At 40.5% G+C, this 25,301-nt stretch overlaps 2 protein-coding genes across 3 annotated transcripts in view; both read left to right on the top strand.

The window, feature by feature from the left end:
* The window catches only part of arhgef39 (Rho guanine nucleotide exchange factor (GEF) 39), a 36,659-nt gene extending 26,660 nt beyond the window's left edge, over nucleotides 1-9,999 (top strand). The window contains exons 10-12 of one of the 2 annotated variants that reach the window (XM_084573739.1): nucleotides 7,063-7,183; nucleotides 7,318-7,381; nucleotides 8,688-9,999. In XM_084573739.1, the coding sequence (XP_084429865.1) occupies nucleotides 7,063-7,183; nucleotides 7,318-7,381; nucleotides 8,688-8,719 (217 nt within the window). In that variant the 3' untranslated portion in view covers nucleotides 8,720-9,999. The remainder of the gene's footprint in view (nucleotides 1-7,062; nucleotides 7,184-7,317; nucleotides 7,382-8,687) is intronic. The other variant, XM_084573740.1, reaches the window with a different exon arrangement.
* A 2,601-nt stretch (nucleotides 10,000-12,600) lies between these two features.
* On the top strand, nucleotides 12,601-24,091 carry il17ra1a (interleukin 17 receptor A1a). The gene is made up of 11 exons (XM_084572981.1): nucleotides 12,601-12,956; nucleotides 13,238-13,262; nucleotides 17,586-17,732; nucleotides 18,251-18,372; nucleotides 18,599-18,725; nucleotides 18,971-19,018; nucleotides 19,109-19,251; nucleotides 20,012-20,086; nucleotides 20,196-20,271; nucleotides 20,971-21,081; nucleotides 21,199-24,091. Exons 1-11 carry the CDS (start codon nucleotides 12,861-12,863, stop codon nucleotides 22,653-22,655), a joined length of 2,427 nt encoding a protein of 808 aa, XP_084429107.1. The 5' UTR covers nucleotides 12,601-12,860; the 3' UTR covers nucleotides 22,656-24,091.
* The last annotated feature ends 1,210 nt before the right edge of the window (nucleotides 24,092-25,301 follow it).

Below are 25,301 nucleotides of genomic sequence, written 5' to 3' on the forward strand. Positions count from 1 at the left end.
TAGAAATCTTTATCGTTTTATCGCCCAGCCCTACACCAGCTAGTGAAAGAAAGCATGGAAGAGATCCGAGGACCATGAAAAGGAAGGCCTCAACAACCTGTGGGACCAGATCCAAATGGTCTGAAATCAACCAAGTGGTGTCTCGAGCAAGTGCTACCTCTGCAGCTGGGCCAAACGGGGTATCGTACAAGATCTATAACAGCTGCCCCATGACCATGAGGCTCTTGTGGAAAATGATGAGTGTTGCCCGGAAAACTGCATGGCAGTCACCACTTTCATCCCGAAAGAAAAAGACTCCCGAAACATCAACCAGTTCAGAGGTATTGGAAGGGAAAATCTTCTTCTTGGCGATGGTGAGGCGCTTCGCCAACTACCAGCTGGCCAACAAGTACATAGACACCAGCTGTCAGAAGGCAGGCGTACCAGGGTTTTCAGGCTGCGTCGAACACTCCCTGATGATCAGGGAACAGATTCAGACAGCCAAACGCACCAAGTCAGACCTTCATGTAGTTTGGCTGGATCTGGCTAATGCCTATGGTTCTGTCCCCCACCAGCTCATCTGGTATGCCCTCAGCTTCTTTCACATTCCATCATGCATCCAGAACCTCATAACCACCTACTTCAATAACCTCCAGGTGTGCTACTAGACAGCAGCAGCCACAACTGGGTGGTACCAGCAGCAGAAGGGAATGGCAATGGGTTGTTCCATCTCCCCAATTCTCTTCACAGCAGCCTTTGAGGTCATCTAATTGGAGGAAGACAAATGGTTAAAGGGGTCAGATCCCCAGCAGGGCAGCAACTTAAACCCATCCGAAGCTACACGGATGACGTCACCACACTACTCCAGACAGCAGTGTGCACTCACAGACTCCTAAAGAGATTTGAGGAACTGTTGACATGGGCCAAGATGAAGATAAAGCCAACCAAGTCCCACAGTGACTCAATCTGCAAAGGAGCCACGAGAGACAACATCTCCTTCTCAGTGGATGGCGAGGAGATTCCACGCCTGGTAGAACAGCCGTTGAAAAACCTGGGAACGCTATACACAGCTGACCTGTCAGATAAAAACATGGCTGCCACTGTCACTGCACAGCTCACTACTGGCCTAAAGAAGATCAACCAAAGCCCATTACCTGGCAAGTTTAAGGTCTGGTGTTACCAGTTCACCCTATTCCATCGTCTCACGTGGCCCTTAAAGCTGTGTGACATCCCCTCTTCAGCAGTCCTGAAGATGCTAAGGCAAACAGTTACATCCGGAAGTGGCTAGGCCTTCCTCAATGCCTGTCAAGTTCAGCTCTATTCGGAAGGAACGCCTTAAGACTTCCACTGAAAACCATCAGCTTGGGATACAAACTGGAGAAGGTGAGACTGCTGTTAGAACTGAAAGATTCACCTGACCCAGTGGTACAGAGTACCAAAGTCCAAGTCTGAACAGGATCATTAGCAGTAGACCAGGCCATAACCTGGCTGAAACACCAGGAGGTCGTAGGGTTGGTGCAACATGGCATGACAGGTTTTGGTCCAAAGCCTCAAGAGAGGAAAGGAAACAGCTCGTGATTACGGAAGTCAGGAGGGAGGAAGAGGAGGGCTACAAGGTCATGGCTGTAACTCAATCCCAGCAAGGCAGATGGACCACCTGGGAGGCTGTCACCGACAGGACCATCATGTGGTCTGATCTATGGAAGTTTCCCCAAGCAAGACTAAGTGTCTTGATTAGAGCCACTTTTGACACTCTTCCAAGCCCCCAAAATAATGCACCGCTGGTACAGCACAGAGGAGCCATACCAACTTTGTGGCCACCGAAGTCCCAGCCTCCAACACATCCTCTCTGGTTGCAAGACTGCGCTGAACCAGGGGCGATACGGGTGGCGTCACGACATGGTTCTGCGAAAGCTAGCTGAAGCCATGGAAGCACGCAGACTCGAAGTGAACCATGCCAACCCAAACATCCCGATCGCTATGCTGAATATAAGAGGGATGCACAGAAAAACAAAATCCCTCCGAGTACGCCCACTCCATCTGTGGCGGACGTTTAAGCTGGAAAGGATACCGGTGCTATGGAAAACATCCTGTGTAGTGCCGGTGCCCAAGAAGCCCATCCCATCTGGCCTCAACGACTTCAGACCGGTTGCACTGACGTCACATGTCATGAAGGTCCTGGAGAGACTCGTCCTGGCTCAGCTGAGACCCCTGGTGACCCCTGTCTTGGACCCTCTTCAGTTTGCGTATCAGCCTCATGTTGGTGTGGATGATGCTGTCATCTACCTGCTGCACCGTGCTCACTCTCACCTGGATGGTGGAAAGGGCTCTGTGAGGATCATGTTCTTTGATTTCTCCAGTGCTTTTAACACCATTCAGCCCTTTCTGATGAGTGAGAAGCTGCTCAGGATGGGTGTCAGCTCTTCCATTGTTTCCTGGATTACTGATTACTTGTCTGACAGGCCCCAGTTTGTGCGGCTGGGGGGCTCCCTGTCTGATACTGTTGTCAGTAATGTGGGGGCACCACAGGGGACTGTCCTGTCTCCATTTCTGTTCACTCTCTACACCTCTGATTTCCAGTACAGCTCTGGGTCCTGCCACCTGCAGAAGTTCTCTGATGACTCTGCAGTGGTTGGGTGTATTAGAGATGGACGGGAGGTGGAGTACAGGACACTGATCGCGGACTTTGTGGAGTGGTCCCAGACAAACCACCTACTCCTGAATGTGGACAAGACCAAGGAGCTGGTCATTGACTTCGGGAAGAAGAGGACACCAGTGGAGCCATCACCATCCAGGGTCTGGAGGTGGAAGTAGTGGACTGATCCAAGTACCTGGGAGTCCACATGAACAGCAGACTGGACTGGAGGGACAACAGTGATGCTGTGTACAAGAAGGGACTGAGTAGACTCTACTTCCTGAGGAAGCTTAGGTCTTTCAACGTGTGCAGCAAGTTGCTGGAGATGTTCTACCAGTCTGTTGTTGCGAGTGCCCTGTACTTTGCTGTGGTTTGTTGGGGGAGCAGCACCAGCAAAAAGGACATAAGTAGGATCAACAAATTGATCCGAAAGGCTGGTCATGTGATTGGCAGTAAGTTGGAGACGTTTGTCTCAGTGAGGGACAGGAGGACACTGGACAAACTGCTCTCCATCATGGACAATCCGTCACATCCACTACACCAGACAATAGAGGGGCAGCAGAGCTCATTCTCCAACAGGCTGATCCAGCTCCGCTCCCACACTGAACGCTACAGGACTACTTTCATACCATTCTCTGTCCAGTTGTACAACAACTCACCTTTCTGTGACAGATAACTCATTGTTATTAATGTTAATGGACACTACTGCACCTTACACCTTACCCTGTATATATAATTTATATTTATATTCTTCCATTTCTTGTACATTTGTTCATATTCTAATATGATAATTTGTACATTTTGGCTTATACTATTTCTATTTTATGTTACTAGATCTTATTCTACTTATTTTTTATTTCTATTTTATTTAATTTAATCTTTTCTTTTTATCTGAGGTTCTTAAGAGTGTGTTTTTTATGACAACTAAGCTACTGTAACCAAGCAATTTCCCTTGTGGATCAATAAAGTTTATCTAAGTCTAAGTCTAAGTTTTGAAAAACTCATTTTGGCAAGGAAGTTTCCCAGTGATGGTGCGATGGCAAAAAGATCATGGAATTCATTGCCAGCGGTTCCCAAACTGTTTTGGCCGCGCACCCCCTTTTCTATTTTCAGCCGTGTTAAACAGAAATTGCAGCAACTTTAAATGACCTTGGAGCTAACACAACCCCCATCAACATAACACAGCAGTTATGGAAATTAAAAAATATACACACAACCCACATCATAAATAACAAAGAGCATAGGCTCAGGAACGGATAATAAAAAAAACAAAAAAACAAAAAGGATCTATCTGAGGATTTTCAAGAGCAAGAGCCCCCTAGAGGCAGCTCACGCACCCCCACCACAATTTGGGAATCCCTGCCTTAGATAATCAGCTGTTCTTTGTTGCAGAAGATGTGGGATTTTGTTGGCGTAACAATTTTCTTTCTGTGTTTCGGTTTTCGGCCTTGGGGCCCCCATTTTCGGTTTCGGACAATAATTTTCATTTTGGTGCATCCCTACTTTTGAGGATGTATTTGACACACTTTTGGACACATGTTGAATGAAAAGACAGTTTCTCACAGGCTCACATTGTACCATGGGCCTGTCCGCCTTTCAGACAGCCTCTCAGTATTGATCAGCCAGACCTCAGTAACTCTACACCCAACCTACCTGGCCCCAGCTCCCCAGATGAGAGTCTGGACTTGCCCCTCTATCTAAAGGGGCTGGCTATGCCGAGGTCCCCGACCCTGGCATGCCCAGCCAGGCTAATTAGTTCATCACTGTCAAAAAAAGAGAGAGAAGAGCTCAGACCATCCAGCAGAAGGGGGCAGCAGGCTGGCTGCTTTAAACTCCAGGGAGTATAATTAACTGTGGCAGAGGGAGGAACAGGGACCAGCAGCATTGACACCACACAGGGGTGCGGGATTAAAGGTTGTGTACACATAGATAAATTATTTATTGAACAAAGGCTATAGACTGCCCTCCTGCAACTGAGACTATTGGATATCACTCTTAATGGCTACCTTGACATAGACACTGTGGAAGAAGAAATTTTTTTCTCCAACTTTATTGGCAACACTGAACTCACTCAGTTGAAAAAGATGACAGACATTTTGTACTAATATTTTCCTACTGAACAGAATACCAAAGGTTAACACCACCCATCTCAAGCCAATTGAAACTATCTTCTGAACTGGTCATGTCTGTTCTGACTGAGATGGTTACACTGCCCATTTTTATCTGACTAGTTGATAAAATGGTGGTTAATGGTGATATTAAAGTATTATAACAAAGTATGTTAAAAATAACTATTAAGACACAACCATATATATAGTATAGTGGATATGTAACATGCTACTCCGTCCAAACATCTAGACCAGGTTCTCTGTTGGTCAGTTTTTTTTTTTGTTTTTTTTTTGTTTTTTTCCAAGTTTGTTTATTAATTTCAAGACAACAATACAAAAGCAGTTAAAAAAATATATCTGTACAAAAACAAGTTACCTTTTTTGCTTACATACACAAAATAAACAACAATAAATCAAATCAAACCAAAACACAACAACCCTCCACAGTCAGTAATGAGGATTAAATACAAAAACACAGACACATATACAATATCCAAATTCAGCAAAACCTTACAATAGGTAGCCACCCCAACAGAGCATAACATATGACATATAGCTAGGTTAAGGCCAGTCTAGTCCTAGTCAGGAATATGTGAGAAACTAGTACTCTCAAAATAAAGAAAAAATGGGCCCCAAACCTTCCAAAATTTTTGAGAAGAACTCCTTGTAGAAAGTCTGATTTTTTCCAATTGAAGGAAATAAAGAACATCCGCCAACCAGCGTGCATGACAAGGGGGGGTTCTTAACTTCCATTTAGTTAAAATTAGTCTTCTTGCTAATAAGGTGACAAAGGCAATAACATCTCTATTAGATTGTGATAGGGAAGGTACAAAGGAGGAGACACCGAACAATGCAGTGAGAGCATTCGGCTCAATCCTCTCTTCAACTATGTCTGAAATAGTTTTAAAAATGTCCGTCCAGTAGTTACACAGAGATGGGCAGAGCCAAAACATATGAATTAAATTGGCTGGGGTTTGCTTGCATCTATCGCATTCTGGAGATATATCTTTGTAGATCTTAGCCAGCCTCTCTTTAGTGTAATACGTACGGTGCAGAATTTTGCACTGAATAAGGCCATGGCGTGCACATATTGAAGATTTATGCACACGACTAAGAATTCCGTCCCACAAAACCTCAGATAACTCCTCCCCCAAATCCTCTTGCCACAAGGCCCTTATGTTATCCAGTGGATCTGGACGAAGAGAGAGAATTTGATTATAAATATCTGAAATTAACCCTTTCAATGAGTAACTAGATTTGAAAAACCTATCAAGAGGTGACTCGTTGGGCAAATTGGGGAAATTTGGGAAGGCTGTGCGAGCAAAACTGCGAACTTGTAGGTATCTAAAAAAGTGATGTTTAGGGAGTGAGAACTGGTCAGAGAGCTGTTGGAAGGACGCAAAGGTGTTGTTAATGTATAAATCCTGAAATGATACTATGCCTTGATTTGTTGGTCAGTTTTTGTGGCTAAACAGAAGCTGTAACTGCTAAAAGAACACAATATACACAAAATTAATAAAAATCCCCCACTCAGGCAAGAAAATACCTAGTCAGGAATTCATTAACAAGTGTGTGATTTATATACTATTTTGCCACTGTTGCCGCAGCTCCCGGCTACTTAGAGATTATAAACATCCAGGGAATGGACACAGAGATAGTGGACTCTTATAAGTACTTAGGTGTTCACCAGAACAAAACACTGAACTGGACTGACCATGCTATAGGGCACTTTATAAGAAAGGCCAGAGCAGATTCTGTCTGCTAAGAACACTAAGGTACTGCAGAGCACTACTGAGGTCCTACGACTGTGGTGGCATCAGCCATTATCTATGGCGTGGTCACTTGAGCCTGTGGAAGTGGTGGGTGATCTGAGGATGGAAGCAAAGCTGTCATCACTGGTGGAAAACTAGTCCCACCCCCTCCATGGTGCTATAACAGCAGTGGGCAGTGCCTTCAGCAGTCGACTGCTTCACTCGCACTGTGCGAAGGAGCGTTAGGTCCTTCCTTCTTGCTGCTGTGAGGCTGTCAATCGAAAAAGTTCTTATCACACATGTATAAGTGACACAAATGTTTTAAAGCAATTGTAATGCTAGCCATGTCTAAAGTTTAATGTGTACAGTGCAATCGTTTTCTTATTTTATTATTAAATGGGTTTTTCTGTATTATAAATGAAATTAAAGGCTGAAGATGTGTCCAACTCCTTAAACTTGGACAAAGCATTACAACTAAATATCAATACTGCATCATTAATTGTACACAATGAACTAATGACCGCACAGATCAACTTTAAGATCTCTAATTGTATTAAAAAGTTATACTATCTCTGAATGTCTGATACAGGAAGCTGCAGTCTACACGGGCAGCATGTCGTCAAAGAGATGAGCTACGCGGCAGACCTCTCCACTCAACTGCTTACAGCGACAACATAACCAGCAGCAATCCTAATAGGAAGAGAAACGTGGTGAGTCTTGTCCACATATAAACACAGAGATCATCACTTACTAACGCTAGCTTTAATAATTCATTTTGTACATTGTAAGAAAATGTTGAATGTTTCAGAGGGTTTAATAAACTTTCATCTGCTGTTTTCTTTAGATGTGCACTCCAGCGAAGCCAGACTGCAGCCCTCTCAAGTTGATGAAGCAGCCTGAGACTCCAGGTGTGAGGTTTGATTGCTGTTTAATCAATCAGCAAGCTTCATAAGTACACTTTCCCACAGAAATTAGTTTTTCTTCACTGTGAGGTATGATCTTACTATGAAGTTACTGTACACATTAATCTGCTGAAAGGGAGAGTTTCTGTGTATATCTTAAATCTCTGTTGAATCCCAAAGGTTTGAGGATTTTTTTTTTAATATAACATTACAGCTAGTTTGGAGCAAATAGTTAACTAGTATGTACAGTTCAATTCAATTCAATTCAGTTTTATTTATATAGCGTCAACAATACAAATCATCTCAAGATGCTTTACAAAACCCGGCCTGAAACCCCCTGAGCAAGCCTGAAGGCGATGGTGGCAAGGAAAAACTCCCTTTTAACAGGAAGAAACCTTGAGCAGAACCTAGCTCATATGGAGGGACCCATCTGCCTAAGGCCAGCCGGGTACAGACAGTTGGGTTCAAAATAATAGCAGTGTGTCTAAAAAAAGTGAGTCAAGTTCAAAATACTTACAATAGCTTTTATTTTCATACAGCGGTTTCACTGCACATAGTATTCCAAATCAAAATATCAATACAAATGTATTAAATTTGTTATTACTTTACAGAAAGTATAGAAAAGGGAATATTAGGCAGTGTTTCTGAGAACCACTTTAAATCTGTGTCGTGTGGAATCGACCAACTTCATTTGAGATCATTTTAGCTTAGCAGCTGTCATCGTTTTCTACACATCTTCATATGTTTTCTCCTCTTTAATCAACCTTTTATTCAAAGTATGCTGTTTTTCTGAGCAAGGTCTGGAACAACCCATTTTACTCCAATTTTTAGAGAGAAATGCACTATAACCGGCATGTACAACATTTGCTGTCTTTGTCCTTAAATAAGGACCACCTGTTTTTATAAAAACTTAATTATTCAAAAACCGATTGATCTGGTTAGTGATGCTGGACTGCTATTTTTTTGAACACAACTGTAACTTACACATTTGGAAAACCTGTACATTCTTGTGTAGTTTTCCAGCGAGATCGCTACAACAGCTGACAGTTTAATAGCTGTCCAAGCTCCAGATTAAAATAGAATGTAAGAGATAACAGGGCTGAGACACCAGTATGGCCATCTTTGTTAATATTTATTGTGGCTTAAATTCTAAATCCATAATTTATGGAAATGTACTCTGTATCCAATTTAGCATTTACATCATTTGTTAGTATAATTGTTAGTAAATATTTGAGGTTGAGTGCTGACTTTCTTGCTGCAGTATACTGTAATGTGCACATGCCTGAATAATAATTTGAAACTGTCTGTCCAGCAGCGCAGAGACATCCCCTTCCAGCGGTGTGATACTGTGAATGGAATTCAGTCTGAGATGGACTTGACTGCTGAACAAATCATGTCTGAAAGTTTTACTTCAGACTAACTTTTATGATTCATTGTGTTTCTTTGCCACATATGACATACCATGCTATATATGCTATATATATTTTTCTTTTCTTTAACAGGAAGTCTGAAGAGGTTTATTCATTTTTAAACTAATGTTTCTGATTCTGTCTGTCATGTGCAATATTAACTATGCTGATATGCCGCTTACCAAATATTTTCTGGTCTACAGCAAAAATTATGTTCCTTGTCGAATGTTACAGCCATGTATTTATGACTTTACCTCTGGAAATTGTTTACCTCTGACTGTACCTGAATGCACCACTCCACATCATTCTTCCATTTTTATATTGCATTTACAAGCTGCAGGAGCATGCACACATTTGATTCAAAAAAAGAGAGAGAAGAGGCTGTCAAGTCGTTCATTGTGACAGGGATCATTTTGTTCTGCAGTTTTTTTCTTCACTTTATTAGAAGCAGTCAGGCAGGTTATGCCTTCATGTGTAAGAACCTCTAAAATGACCAATGTTACATAAACACCATCAACATACTATATTAAATTCTAGCAAATAAAAAATGCAATTTGAACCAAAATGTTTTAAAAATCATCCCCACTAAAACCACAGTGTTTGATCAGTTCTTTGGTTAATTCATGTCATTTTCTTTATGTACGTCATATTATGTTTGATATTATTGATCATGATAGTTATGTTTTATTTAAAATTGGCCATTAGAACATAATTGTATCTAGGTAACTATGGATGTACCATACTTCACTAATTATCACTGCTGGAACAACAAAACCAGTCTTGACACGCTGTTAGATAACCATTCAGTGCACACTCACTCCTCATTACACTGCTTGTCTGTTTTGGTTGTATGATTGCCAGATGTACAGTAGCGGCTTAAGGCTTTTGTGAGGTAGATTGTGGAGAATTATGAATACAAATTGTCTACTTTCATTGTATTAACACTAAACACTGCGTCCAGGCAAGATAATCTGGTTAACAAATATGAAGATTTATATGCTGACTGCCATGTGTTTTCAGTTACAGCATAGTGTTTATCCTTAATTATACCCAATGATCTTATTCTTCATCAACAAGAAATCTCTTATATACTGTTTTTAACATTGTTTGTTTTTTAATCTGCTTTTACACCTTAAGATGCAGTTTAAAGCTGTTATAAGGTCAGTTACATGTTATAAATGTAGATGGAAAAGGCAATTTCCCAATAAAACTCTACATGAAACCATTGTTCCCATTGTTGCCAAGTTCTCTTACACATAAAATCACTCAAGGAATGTATACTATCTCACATCACACACGGCGAAAAGTCACCCTGACTGATATCCACAAGTAAAACAAAGAAGACAGCCAAACCACTTGATTGCAAATTGTGTACGTCTCCCTTGTGCCTCCAAAACAGTTGTGACTCATCAGAGAAAGGACATGGGCCTTCTGAGGGTGTCCTGTGGTGTCTGGCAACAGAATGCTGTTAGTGGGAGCGTTTGGGTCCTATGGGTTGAGGGGAGGGGCCTCTGTGGATCATCCCACAGATACTTAAAGGGGAACTCCGGCGCAAAATGAACCTGGGGTTAATAACACATGTGTACCGAGTTCGACCGTTCTCTGGTATTTGTTTTCATGCATTTGTTTTGTTAGTCAAATGTGACTAGTTTTCTTGCAAACCGCTAGTTAGCATATAACGCTAGCCTTCGGGGCACACCTACACATAAAAAGAAATCACTTACACGGTAGCATAACTAGGGTCTCTACATGTAAACCGAAGCATTGAGAACTTTGCAAGTATACATATGGGGAAACTGAACTGTCTGTTGCCGGAAGAAAGCACTGAGAGCATAGGAAAGAGAGTTCAGTTTCCCCAAGATGGCGCCCGCCTGGATATGCGAGCCAGACGCGAACGGTACTGTGTTCCTTTTTTAATAAACTGCCTGTATACCTGCAAAGTTCTCAATGCTTCGGTTTACATGTAGAGACCCTAGTTATGCTATCGTGTAAGTGTGGTGATATTGTGAGCCTTGTTAGTGGTATAGAAATAGCGATTTCTTTTCATGTGTAGGTGTGCCCCGAAGGCTAGCGTTATACGTTAAATAGCGGTTTGCAAGAAAACTGGTCACATTTGACTAACAAAACAAATGCATGAAAAACAAATACCAGAGAACGGTCGAACTCGGTACACATGTGTTATTAACCCCAGGTTCATTTTGCGCCGGAGTTCCCCTTTAATCTGGTTGGAATCTAGCAAATTTGTAATTGTAAATTTTTTTGAGTTGTTCCTAAACCGTTATTGTGTGTGTGCCTGTGTCCTGCTGGGGATGGCTGCTGCCATCAAGGAGTGTCATTGCTATGGGGTGGGGGTGCCTGGCTTGGTCTAGGTGGGTGATACATGTCTAAGATCCACACAAATGCCAGGTCCAAAAGTTTCCCAGCAGAACATTGTATCGTCACAAGATGGACAATGGTATCTACATCTCCTGCCTGATTGGTGTATCTTTGTAAGTCATTGTATCTCAAGATCGCAAACTCAAGACAGTGTTAACAGTTAATCTTTGTGCAGCAGCACGGCAATGTGATGCTGATGAAGACATTTTAAATATTCAACACTGCTATATGCAGACTGCATAATAAGAGATTGGGTTCCTATTTTAGATGACAGATCATAGATGGTCACTTTATCTGCAGAGTTCACATTCTGTGAAAGTCACCACACCATTCGATTTAACTTCAACAATAAATGTTCAGACAGTCTAATAACGAATCAAGATCAAACGACACCGGTTTTCAAACTACAATACTGCTATGTGAACACAAGATGGCGGCAAATACAACTTTACAAGCTTTGTCAGTCTGTATGTCTATTGAGATCAGTACCTACTCTGCTATGATCACATGCTGGGCATGTTTTCATTTGCAAACTTGAGTGTAAACAGAGTTATGAATAAATAAAAAGGCACGTTTTGATGTAGCCTACTAACTACTGCAAATGCTAAGTAATGTTTGTTCAAGGCTGCTGTAAATGTGTGTGTTTCACTTGTAAGATATAACAGGCTGTACAGGAAAGGCGGGCAACTATGTGTTGTACTCCACAGGCTGCAGTGCTATCAACAAAATAATCAGGAGTAACGTTGGGGTAGATGCCCTCCACTGTATAGTCACATAACACTGCAGTAAATATAATGTAATTCCTTCCTTAAACTGAGCATCAGATACTCTTGTGCTACCTGCTGGTGAATATGCCACCGTGCAGCTCTGGAACAATAACAATGAGTGATGGGCAAACTTTCCTACGCCCCTCTACTTCCTTAACTCTCAGTATTGGTTGATATGTTGAAATAACAAATGTGTTAATTTAATCATCTTTGGCAGTGGTTAGAGTTGCTGCAGCCAGTACACGATCACACCTCACATTACCAAGATAAAAATCAAGCGAAAATGTGTGACGTTGAAGCTGTGCGAGTACAACGAGATGTTCCTCGGAACAAGGAAGGGAACCAAATTATTCAAGCTTCATTCAATGAGAATGGGAAATCCAACGATGCTTGGTAGGCGTTACTTTTAATTGCTGCTTTCAGCTCGTATTTACTTCAAAATATTTAGAAAAGCTATGCCCACATTCTTCGTACTCGATACTAGTGCTTTTCTATATATTTAGCTTATCATAACGTGCAATATGTAAATTTAGTAAATTGAAATTGTTATAAAATTCGCTGATTTGAATGAACAGTGAACTGTAATTCTGGAAAACGCTACTTTATAAACTATAATTTATTATAAAACAGATTATTATTATTTCAATCATTTTATATCAAAGGCTCTCATTAAAATTATCTGAATTTTAGGCAAGCTGTCAGTTACTGTCACTAAATAGGCTAGAATAGTTTTCTAAATCCCCAAGTGACTTGAAGGCAGCATGGGGAACATTTACCGTAAACAGGTTATTTTTTAAGAGAGCAGGAAGTTCGTCACTCGCTTCAGGTATATTCTTTCACGGTCCTCGCGTTAGTTTAGACCGCAGAATTTTGGAAGTTATAAATGTCTAAACTCACATTTGAAGTGCGACAGTAAACGAAGCCTCCTTCAAAATGAGCCTCCTTCGAGCGGCTTTAGTGTTCATTTGTTTGTCGAGGTCCTCACCGGTCAGCATTTTACCATGGCCGCCTTTAAGCTGCTCCCGACAGGTGAGAAACGAACTAATGTAACGTAATGCACTTCAAAAGTTAAGAGTGTTTATATGTTTGTGTTTTTTCCCACACATATAATCGTGGAGTAAAAAAAACAAAAAACAAAGTAACATTGGAAATAATTGTGCCCGTTCACTGATTAATTGCACATGAATCTGTGTTATAATGCGGTTACTACCCTTACGGCACAGACGGAAGCATGATGAAAAGTCCTTACTTGACTTCTATTCTACTATTCTTCTTTCTAATTGCCTTTTCGTTTTTTTTTTCTGCCACAGGATTTGAATTGTACAGCGAAATCAAGTGAGTAAAATCATTTCCTTGATGCTGTGTGGCAGATCATTTTAGATGATCACAGCAACAAGCGTTTTTACTTTTGTTTGCTTCTGGAAGTGAAAGCAGCACATATCCATGTGCTAACCTTTCATGTGGGGACAAAGGTTTCTGGTCAATTTTTAATTTAGTTTGCTCCACTCTTAAAGTGATATGTATGTGAAGGTTCTCATCCAAGTCATGTTATATCCCAAAAAAAAAAAGGCAACTTGACTTGTAGAGTTTCTCAAAAAAAACAAACTCTACAAGTCCAGTTTCCTTTTTAAACGCTTTTGTTTGATATCTCAAAGTGACAATTAAACAGTATAAACTTAAAACAGATTATCTGATCTAATTACATAGAATTGCTAATAACAGTTTATCAATATTCATATTTATAAGACTTATAAAACACTGAATAAAAACTGTAATTCTAATTCTCCGGCTAAAGAACATAATTGTGTGGCTTGTGTATTGATTAACAGATTGAGAGTCCTCATTTTCGTGGAAACAAGAGAAGAGAACCATTAGAGTATTACATATTCTGGTTTCCTATATTTCCCATTCCTAGATTATTTATGCGAATATTAACTGAAAGCATTAACTGTTTATGGCCCATCGGGGTCACCTTCTTTTTTTCTGGTGTCTTTTGAATGGCCTGTTTAGGTTTTGCATGCAGGAATTATATTGGGCATGAACCACATCAGATGGTGACCACTACCTTTGGAAAGGCGTATAACATTTGCTTAGTTTGTTCTGAATTCAGCAGAACTCCACAGAGCACCTATTTCACTCATTTTGTATGGATCATTGCCCATAAGATATCTGGTGGTTACGACAACATTTGAATACATTTTCTAATATGTCATAAATATTGCAATAGGTATTGTCAGATTTTGTCAATACTACTACTTTCTTGGTTCTTTTTCATTACTAAAGATTTGCTTTTTAAAAATAAATTATTTAAGAAAAAATATAACAGGATTACAATTAGGATTTGATGTGTATTTTGCATATGCTGTAACTAAATGTGGAAAGGTTTAGACAGGCAGAAATATCCACTAAATATTAAATAAGCGTTTCCTCCCAGGAAGTGAAGAAATACCAAATCTCTTGCTCTAAAGTATGATGACAAATGACATTTCCTTAGATGTTTCTTAAAATCCTTCTGGCAGGTAATTCATAACTAATGGCATCATCAGTTACAGATGTGTGTCATAATATTCTCTTTCTGCGTTAGATTTTGGAAAATGGCCCTATCATTCAGAATATCTGAAACCAACTGTAGCCTATTGGTAGTCCCTTTAATGAAGGAGCCCTCTAATGCAGGGGTCTTCAATGTTTTCCAGGCCAAGGACCCCCAAACTGATGGGGAGATGGAGCAGGGACATTTAAATTTGTGGAAAAATTGCGGGGGGAATATAAAAAAAAAAAAAGTCTAATCAACCAAAACTTTCGCGACCCCCCTGCAGTACCTCCGCGGACCCCCTAGGGTTCACGGACCCCCTGTTGAAGACCTCTGCTCTAATGATTAATGTAATAATGTAACTCTAATGTTGAGTTGACACAATACATAAAAACTATAAAGATCATCATGATTATGATCATTTTTACTTTCATATTAATAGTTCAGTAACATGTTTTTACTATTATTTTGTAATACCCAGGTATAATGTTAAGTAGTTCAATTTTAGCCGTGGCACTGTAGGAGACGGCAGCTACTTCAGTCACTCCGCAGCACTGTTCTCGTTTTTCTTGTCAATTTCCCTGCGGGAACCTCCCAAAGGGATCAGTAAAGTTGTCTATCTATGTATCAATAAAGTTGTCTATCTTTAATAATAACTAAGTTAACTAAGTTAAATCAACAGTGACCCAACTGTTTTAGGTGGCGAAAAAGATTTGTAGTGCTTCCACCCCTGGCTGTAACTTGTTTATGGCACAACCTACATATAACCAGGGGTCGCGTTAACCGAGTATTTTCCGTCAATGACCGTTTTTTTCAAACTGATGGAAAAATCTGAAGGCCATCTGTCATTTTGACAGATTGCAATTCACACCACTTGGTGGCTAATGACATTATTAATTGGCTCTTATCCCAGTTTGCAATCCTAACATGGCGGGACTTTTGTCAGTGCACGATTTCCTGGTACACCGATTATACTGATGCACACGTCAGAGCTCGGCTAACCATAGACATATATATATATATATATGAGGTGTTGGCAACCCAAACTTTTTTCCCCTACCATTTAAAGTCAATACTGAAAAAGTACTTAAAGTTAATGAAATTTTAATGAAAATTAAATGCTATTGAATTGCATTGCGTTTTTGCATTGAAAACGAGTAAAAATAGATTATGACGGGATTTTTATGACCCTGTCAGTCAAAATGACAGACAACAAAAAAGTCTAGCGCAACCTCTGCATATAAGGTAATTTTGTTGCTCATCTGATACTTTGAATCTGAACCATCTCCAAATTACTGAGACACTGCTTTTTCTTTTACTAACCAATTTCTCCTCCGCGCACTCCGCTGAAGTTGTTACGCCCTGTCCTAGTGTGCGTGTGTGTGCATGTGTGTGCATGAAAGAGGAGGCGGCGGGGGGAGCAGTGCAGAGAGCTCCAGGTCAGCAGCTTGCCTGGAGCAAGGATCACAGCGCAAATTTGAACTATATCGATATACGCGATATAGTCTAATTCCATATCGCATTAAAAAATATATCTATATATTTTTTATATTTCACCCAGCCCTAGGATGGAGCAATACTGTATAGCAACTATACATAACTGGACTCACCTCTACACATAACGTGGGTTCTGCAACCAAACTCCTTGAAAGGGGCCAGATTATCTCCTTTTCCAGGTTGCGCAATATGAGAGGTGCCATGTGTGCATACTCACAAGTCCCTGACTGGACACCTCCATGTTGGAGTTTTCCTCAAGGAACGTGAGGGTCACTTCCATTTGACTGTAAGTTGTTAGGGGAAAGACTCTGACTGTTGTGTTATACACCAAACAGCAGAGAGTCAGCAGCTCTAAGTGCCATGGTCGTCTGCTGCAAAACAGTGGATTGTTCTCTCCAAGTAGGGGGAAAGTACCTGCCTGTTAGAGAATAATTTCTCTTCCCTATGTGTAGTTAATGTTAGACTACTGTTGGGGTCAGTTATCTGCCCTATTTTCTCTTTGAGGAACATGCCAAGGCCATGGTCCCTCTTATTGGCGTCTCCAATCTAAAATAAACTCCTTCAGCCTTCAAGACATACAGGACTCTGGTACTTCTTCTTCTTCATCGGCATCACCACAAATTCCTCCCTAACACTGCCCAAATTGAAGGAGTTTAAGTATCTCAGAGGGCTGTTTACAAGTGATTGTACAATGGACCAGGTGGTTTGTTGCGGCGGCTGCAGTAATGTGGGCAGCGTCTAGAACTCTCGTGGTGAAGATTGAGCTGAGCTGTAAGGCAAAGCTTTCGGTTTACCAGTCAATCTACATTTTAACTCTCACCTATGGTCATGAACCTTGGTTAGACTGGAGTTGAGCCACTGCTCCTTCTTGTATTGTCATGTATTGTCATTGTTCTGGATTGTTGCAGTAATAAAAAGATACTGTACACTGGCATAAAGCAGCAGATTTGTCCATTCCCAGGTTTATAAGAGTATCAAAAACTGTAATATCCTATTGAAAGTACAACAAAGATTAGAATAAGTCGCACATAACGATAGGCAATCATGCAATTAATAGTGATAACAAAGTTGATTTCTTAAAATATTTTAAACTAATGACAGCCCTACCTAACATATTGTAATGTCATATCACACACCCTTATTACAGTACATAGAATAATATAATTGTATGTGGAAGGTGGGAATTCGTTTACAGGTATCTACTGACAGCACTTTAAGATGGCTGGTTAAGATGGCCCCAATATGATATCGTAATTCAAGAGCATATTTCTTATGTGGAGCTCTTTGACTATGGTACTGGCCATTTAAGTCCAATTCAATCACAGAAGAATTCATAGACGTCACAGAATGTCAATTCCAGTTCTTACCTTATTGTTAGAGTGCCTTTTGTCTTTGTCATAATTAATGGTGGCTGTGTTTCACTAAGGGGAAGTCCTGCTTTTGTCCATGCTGGTTCCCTGTCATGGCTTACTGGGCAACTAAATGAAATTGATCCATTGCTAATACACCTGTGCTTTTCCCTTTTGTGACAAGTCAAAACATTCACCACGAAAAAGGTCTTCTGTGCATACTTATTCAGTTTTGTGCTCACTTAAGATGGTGTGTGTGTGTGTGTGCGTGTGGGGGTGCAGATACTTGTATGGACAAAATTTTTTCACAGAGTTTTGAATACACTCCCAGCGGTCCAGAGGAGCTGACCGTGTCAGTGGACACCAGGCAGGACAGTGCAGGACACCTGCAGCCTGTTCTAAATGCTAGCTGGAAGATAAAGGATGATGGTAAGTCAACATGCTAGCTGAGGGTTAGGGTAAAGAAAACTATCATGGTTTCAATTCTGTAGATGGCAGTGAGGTTCTTTGTATACTTTATTATAAATTGCAGATTAAATTAAATATATTTCTAGTTTCATGAAAAAGCCATCAGTCAATTCTTGTTAATATTTATATCAAAATAATCTCACAGTCATATGGAATAGATGAAGTAATTTAATGGGCATTAAATTCCATTAATTGCTTTAGTTTATTCCCAGTTCTGGCTATCTGACAGTTTCAAAAACAAAGCAAAAACGTTACTCAAAATGAAACAGAAACAGAAAGAATGTCTGGACGTTGACTCTCTTATTAATATCAGATAAATTGGTTGAGATACTCTGGGTCTTGCCTTGCTTCCAACCTGTCCAATTACCTTATTGTTATTGTTTCTTGCTTCTTATGAATTGTCATTGATGTCTTTCCACATCTGGATTCTGGACCATGGCAGTGATCCAGAACATAACCTCTGCTGTGTTTCACCTCAGGCAGTATCCGTTTTCTGAAGGCAACAGAGCTTCATGTTCTGGTGATGTCCACCAATGAGAACCTGTGTGTTCGATATTCTTTCAAAGACAAACTCTCAATGAGAAGTCCATCTGGGGAAAAGGTGGGTGACTCAAAGTGATGTCCATTTTTTCAATTCATGTCCAACCTGTATGGCAATCATGGCTATATTTCTATTTACAGAGTGACATATTCTCACTTTGAATACAGTCCAGCTGGACTGAGACTTTATTTAACGTTGCAGACCAGGATCAATTTCATACTAAAATACAGAAACATTGTTAAAAGAGTTGATTTCCTGACAGACAGTATTATTTTTGTGTTTTCAGTGGATGTTCTCAGCAAACATGGTGGTGTTGGAGCCTGCTCATGTGTACCGGGTCTCTGTCTTCAACATACCCAAACCAGAGATGGGCCACAGCGCCTACAATATCAACAAGAATGTCCGTGTCCCTGGTGAGTTTAAGTCAGAACTAATGTTTCGTTGTAGTTGTTGTCACTTCATATTGATTAAATTAAACCTCATTTGTTCTGCTGTTATGTTTTGAATGACTGTATGATCCATCTGAAGCAGATTATCAAAATCATAGCAACATGTTGGTCTGAAATCTGTGTTGCCGAGTTACCAAATGTTAGAGGATTCAAGCAGATGTTATAATCTACACACACTCCTAAACTCAAAACAACTCTGGTTTATTCAGGCTGTCAAGATCCCCAAATGCTGAAGACCCAATACTGCATAGAGAGAGGTTAGTCACTGATGCTGTGTATTGTGTTAAGTAAGACTAAGTAATTTATATAAACAATGTCTCCCATATGGTCTCTTTGCTTTACTGTAGGAAGTCTATGGAACCCAAACATCAGTCTGGCAGTGAGTGGAAAATCGGCTCTGGTTGTTAGTTTCAGCCCTGACATATTGTGCGATAAGTACAAAGTTGCTGTTGGGTGCTCCAGCTCCAAGAAAGTAGCTGATGTAAACAAGGTAAGTGTACATTGAGGTGGACATTCAAATGCTCTGTATGTGAAACGTAGTTGTGTAGTAGTCTCTCTCTCATAAGGTGAATGCATTCTTTTTTTCTTTTGACCTGACCCAAAAAACTTCCTGTAACTGTTCATTATAACATCCTATCTGAATGTTTTCCACTGTAACCTAGTTTTTACCATATTTTTTCGTTCCAGTACAGGAAATGATGTGCCCCATTCTGCCTGCAGTATTTTTCTGTAGAATATATAGAATAGGCTGCTCATTATATTAGTAAACCACTTGCAAAACATATTTAATATTTTCATGCACAGTTGCAAAGTAATTTGACTGCATTGTCCAAACATTCACTCTATAGCCACACTGACAAATCTATTTAGATTTCATAGCTTTTTTCTCCTTTCGTTTCAAAACGTGGTCAATGTGGTAATTATGAACACTGTAGTTTGTGGAGGTCTTGAATTATCTATTATTACTTTGAGAGGTCTTTCTAATGCATTATATAACCTGCCTTATAATTTATCAGGGGGTTGCTGTGTTGAATTGCACTTGGTTTATTGAATAACTGCAGCGTCAGTTGTGTACACGAGGTACGCAGGTGCGGTAGAGAAACATTTTTAGCAACATAGCTCTAACTGTCGACCTTTTCAGGTTTTCTTAAACAGAAAGGTGCTCATGTTAAAATATACCAGAAATTCAAGCATTTGAACTGACAATTGTCTCGATAAATGTGTGATTAAATGCTAAAACTCTCTTCCAGACCGATCAGAAGACCTTGAATGTAACATTCAGTCTTGATAACTGGCCAAGATCCTGCTGCGAATTTGATGTTGAGGTAAACCTTGTCAAATCTAGTCTGATGATTTATGTTAGTTTATTACCAATCAGATTTGTGTAGCTGGCTATACATAATGCATACTGCATTGTTTTTTTATCTTTTACAGATCAACCCTCTGTTCCCACAATGTGGCAGTGACTGTACCCGTCGAAGGATACCTACGCCTACAAATATTTGCAATGGTATGTTGGCAGGTTTGGAATGTCCCTATCGTAGCAAAGTATGGGAGTGACTGAATACTCTGTCTGGTGATTACAGTACAATGTTCTTTACATGTGGTGTGCTTCCCAGATTTTCTTGTCCTCATAAAGTGACTCTATACGAAGTTGGTGATCATTTTACAATGTCTTCTAAAATCATACCCATAGTTGATAACATATATTTACATGTATACAGTATAGGGTCAATTATGTATGTAGCTTGGGCATGGTATACATACAACAGAAGTTTTTGATGCAGTATTTACAAAAATGTTATGTTGCTATTACAGTAGTGTATATAATGGGCTACATTTGGGCAAAATGTGAACCAGTATATCCAACTTGTGCTTAATTTACACCAAATCAGACCAACTCAACATACTGTTGCCAAAATGTGAAGCTTTGGGAGCTAAATTACTGCAAAGGCTGGCCACACAAAACAATGAATGTGGTTTTCAGATGCTTGATGAAAGATATTTCATTGGATTTCATTGGATTGGATCAGTCTAACAGCCCACCAACTGACCTGGTATAACTCTAAAACAGTATTTCATTGGAGATCTTAAGAGGAGAGATGGAGAGGTATACAGATTTGTGATCTGCATGCATGTTAGTTTGGTGTCATGTTTCGTCTGTAAAAACAAAAGCACTGCTAATCAGCAACTGTTATGTTCCCCACAGCAAGGCCAACAGAAGCCCCAGAAGTCCCTCCATACACATTTGTCACCGTGGGAGTGGTGTGTATTAGTGTAGTGATAGCAGTTCTTCTGTGTGTGCTCTGCAAGAACCTAGGTTTGTCACATGCACTTTTGGTTCTATTTTTGTTATGTTCTTGTTTTTCTTGTTTTGTGTGTTTCATGTTATTCACCCACAATTTACTAAAGTAATGCTCTCAATTTCCATGTTCAGGCAGAACTGATGCTGAACCACAGGGTGAGACATATAAGAAACTGCAGGAGCAGGAGCAGAAGCAGCCGCTTAAACAAGCTCCCAAAGTGCTGGTCATCTACTCACAGGACCACCCCCTTTATAGGAACATAGTACTGAAGCTCTGCGCCTTCCTCCAAGCCAAGTGTGGCACCAAGGTAGTGGTAGACATGTTAGACTCGACCTCAGTCAGCATGGTGGGGCGCCTTCGCTGGCTTGAGTGTCAACGGCAGCAACTGAACAACCCTTCTGACAAAATCCTGGTTCTGTGCTCACGAGGAGTCCAGGCCAAGTGGAGGGCCTTGTGTGGTCAAGGGCGGGTGACACTGAGGGAAGATGTTCTCTCCCCCACAGATGACATGCTCACTCCCTTTCTCAACCTTTTCCTACCAGACATGCACCAGGCAGGTATGCTGGGCAAGTACATGGTAGCTTACTTTGATGGCATCAGCAGTGAACAAGATGTGCCATCAGTGTTTGACATCGCAGTCAAATACAATTTGATGAAGCACTTTGAAGACATGTACTTTCGCATCTTAGATATGGAGAAGTATCAGCCAGGTCAGGTCAATCACATTGAAGGAATTGGTGGGGACGACTATTTCAACTGTCCCTCAGGTGAAGCCCTGAGGAATGCAATTGAAACCTTCCAGGCTTATCAGCTGGAAAATCCTCACTGGTTTGAGAAGGAGTGTATAGATAGTGAAGAAGAGATCATGAATGAATCCAGTCTGCTTATTGACCAGCTGCAGATCCCTCCTGTCCTAGAGTGTGTCCCTTTAATTAGAGATGGGCCGCCGAGCTACATTCAAGAGGTAGAGATAAATGAAAATGGCAACAGTGTTCAGATTCTTACACCTGAACTGGAGCCCCAGGTGTCATCAGTGGCAGAACTTAGACTGGTTGTAAATCCTGGTAGCAAACATCAGTATCCACCAAGCATGGAGTTGACAGATAACCCTTGTCCAGAGGCTGTCCACATAGCCGAGCCTCTTTTAAACAAACCACAACCACAACCTAGACCGCTTTGGATCTCCCACAAGGAAGAATCCTTGTGTCAAATTCCCACTGAGGATGATGAGGATTCCCTCCTTTCTGTGAGTAAACCTTCTGCCGATTCAGACCAGAGAAGATCAGACCTACAGACCTCTCTGGACTCAAATCCGATGGAGTCCTATTGTGCAGGCATACAGAGTGAGTATTTGCCTTCATCTGAAACTTGCCACTCCCATCATGTGGAGATGGAGAAGGACATGGATCTAGAGCATAGCACACAAGGTCCAAGCAGTGGATCTGATCAAGGTTACATCTCCAAATTATCCTCCCAGCATGAACCCCCCTTTAAAGAGGATCTGGAGACTTTGGCAAGACTGCAGGAGAAGCTGTTTCAGCAAAATCTCAGATACTCTGACACAGGTCCTGAACTGAACTTACATTAGAAAGTAGGACAAGACTGTAATTCACACTTCATCAGCCGACATTCCTACACGGTTTCAGCACCAAGCGGTTGTTTTACTGTGTCAGAACACAATCTCCTCATGACATTTGACTTGGAATATGTTGCAATAAACAATAAAAAAACAATAAATTAAATTGTTATTACATGTCACACACTAGATTGGGTAGCAGCATTGATCTAACATGTCTGACTCAAATGCCTTAAAAATCCCTAAACCGTCACAATGTTATTGAGATGTGGAAGGTTGAGCATGGCCAACCACAACAACACAAGCTGCCCGACATCTTTGGGCTTTCCACCCTCAATACACTCAATAGATATACATCAATGTTTGGGCTATAACAGTGAATTTGGTTTGATTGCAGATGTAATAGTAGAGCAGGTCGCCCACGGACCAGATGGTTAGCGGTTCGATCCCTGAAAGTGTCCTTGAGCAAGAAAGTAGTTGCTCCCAGTGCTTGGCACTAGTGTGTGAATCTGTGTGTGTTTGTGCTAGTGAATGGGTAGGTTATTATTGTGACTGTAAAGCACATTATGTACCAACAGGTAGAATAGCTCAATATGAACACAAAATCATTAACCATGATTGTTTGTTGATGGTCAGTGGTTGAGCAGTCGTCTGTGTTTTAGACTAGAACTTAGTTCATAATTAATGGTTTCTGTGATGGCTTAAAACTTGCAAATGACCCTAAAAGGCAGACCAACATGGATTTACATTAATGTTATAGCCTTATTTGGTGTAAGCAACCTTGTTGGACAAATGATGTACAGTAGATGCAATGCCAACCAGACCACACACCACTGAAATTAAATCCTACTCTTCTCTAGTCACAGCTAAATGAATCTCTGCTTAAAACACATCAAATTTCAAGACAAATTCATTATAAACTGTAATCATAAGATCTTTATCCATTTGAATTTTTACACAATCTTTACAGTCCGTCTCAGGGCTTTTCCTAAAATGTTTGGTAAAACAGTAGTTTTATGTCCTTTGAGACATACACAAAGCAATTAATGGGGCTCAGAGCTCATCGTACTTCAATTTCACTGGTGAGTTAGTCTGGCCACGAGTATTCATGTGAATGTATTATGAAGCAAAGTTGAATGATTGTTGAACATTGTGCTGTAATGAAGCTTAAAAAAGCGCATACTCTTTGAAGGACTGACAAAGTCCGAGGTTTAGGGTTTACATTTTAATTTGCTATTTTTCTCTCTGTATACAACATTCTTATCAGAGTGTTTTCTTTAACAGCACTTCTGTTTGTTTCAGGCTCAACATTTGTTATAAAAGACTCCATAATAAATTATACAGCACCTTCATCTGACTGAATCCTTTGTTTCAACCACATAATACTTGTATCTCACATCTACAGTACATAGATTGTATTATATCAGTACAGGTATACACCACACAACTTTACAGTACAGGTAAAGTCCTATCTGAAAACAAAATCAATGTCCCTGATAAAAAAAAAAAGTCTATATATCATAAGATATGAAAGTGGTCAAATTGCACACACTGTTTTTGATTGCACAAATAATTTGGATCCGTGCAGCATGATTGGCTCCTTTAAATATCCATGTCCATGATATCCTTTGGTAGATTCAGTGCTGTTCACTGTGCTTCTTCGTGCAGGGTAAAAGCTCCACAGATCTTTAAATGTAAATATACCTGTATGGTCCTGCCTGCGAACAAACTGTGTTAAGCTCCATGTGCAAATTTAAAGAAAGACTGTAAACTGCATTGCATACATAATTAGCAGACTACTAGCACGTAGAAATAATGCAAAATAGTAAAAAATATAACATCTTAAACACTTTGGCAAACTATGACAGGCAACAAACATTAGTGTTGTTTTCAGGGGAGACTGACTCCTGATTCCTTACACTGCTGTACATAAGCACCGGGGCTTGTCCAACCAAAGTAATACATTTTCCAAGTTGTTAACACATTCATTCATCTTCTGTAACCGCTTGTCCCGTGAAGCGTCGTGGGGGGGGGGCTAGAGCCCATCCCAGCTGTCATCGGGCGAGAGCCGGGGTACACCAAGGACAGTTCGCCAGTCTATCACAGGGCTAACACAGAGAGACAGACAACCATTCACACTCACATGCACACCTACGACCAATTTAGAATCACCAATAAACCTAACGAGCATGTCCAAAGACTGAGAGGAAGCTGGAGTACCCGGGAAGAACCCACGCAGACACAGGGAAAACACGCAAACTCCTTAATTGTAGCCTAATTTGTATATATATGATGCACTGGGCAGACTTTTCAAATAACACTATACTAAAGTATTTGTGGTCTGCAGAATCTGGGTTTGAAACTTGACAAAAACTCAACACAACACGGTCCTTGATGTTGTTTTGTCCTCCTAGCTCTTATTCTGTTCACCTAACCCTCAATCTGCATACACTCAGCACTCACAAGCAAGCAAAAGGCACTAAAATTAGTTTAGATCGCTGACTTTTTGGACAACGTCATTACTTCGGTACTTCGGTCACATCTGATATACTTTGATGAGTCACAAAGAGACATGATGAAGGATAATGACCGTATCACTGTCATGCTTACAGGGGTAATTAATGGAACTAAGCCATCATTAATACGCAGATGCTTCCT

This window comes from Chelon labrosus (assembly GCF_963514085.1).
Source record: "Chelon labrosus genome assembly, chromosome: 23".
Lineage (NCBI taxonomy): Eukaryota > Metazoa > Chordata > Actinopteri > Mugiliformes > Mugilidae > Chelon > Chelon labrosus.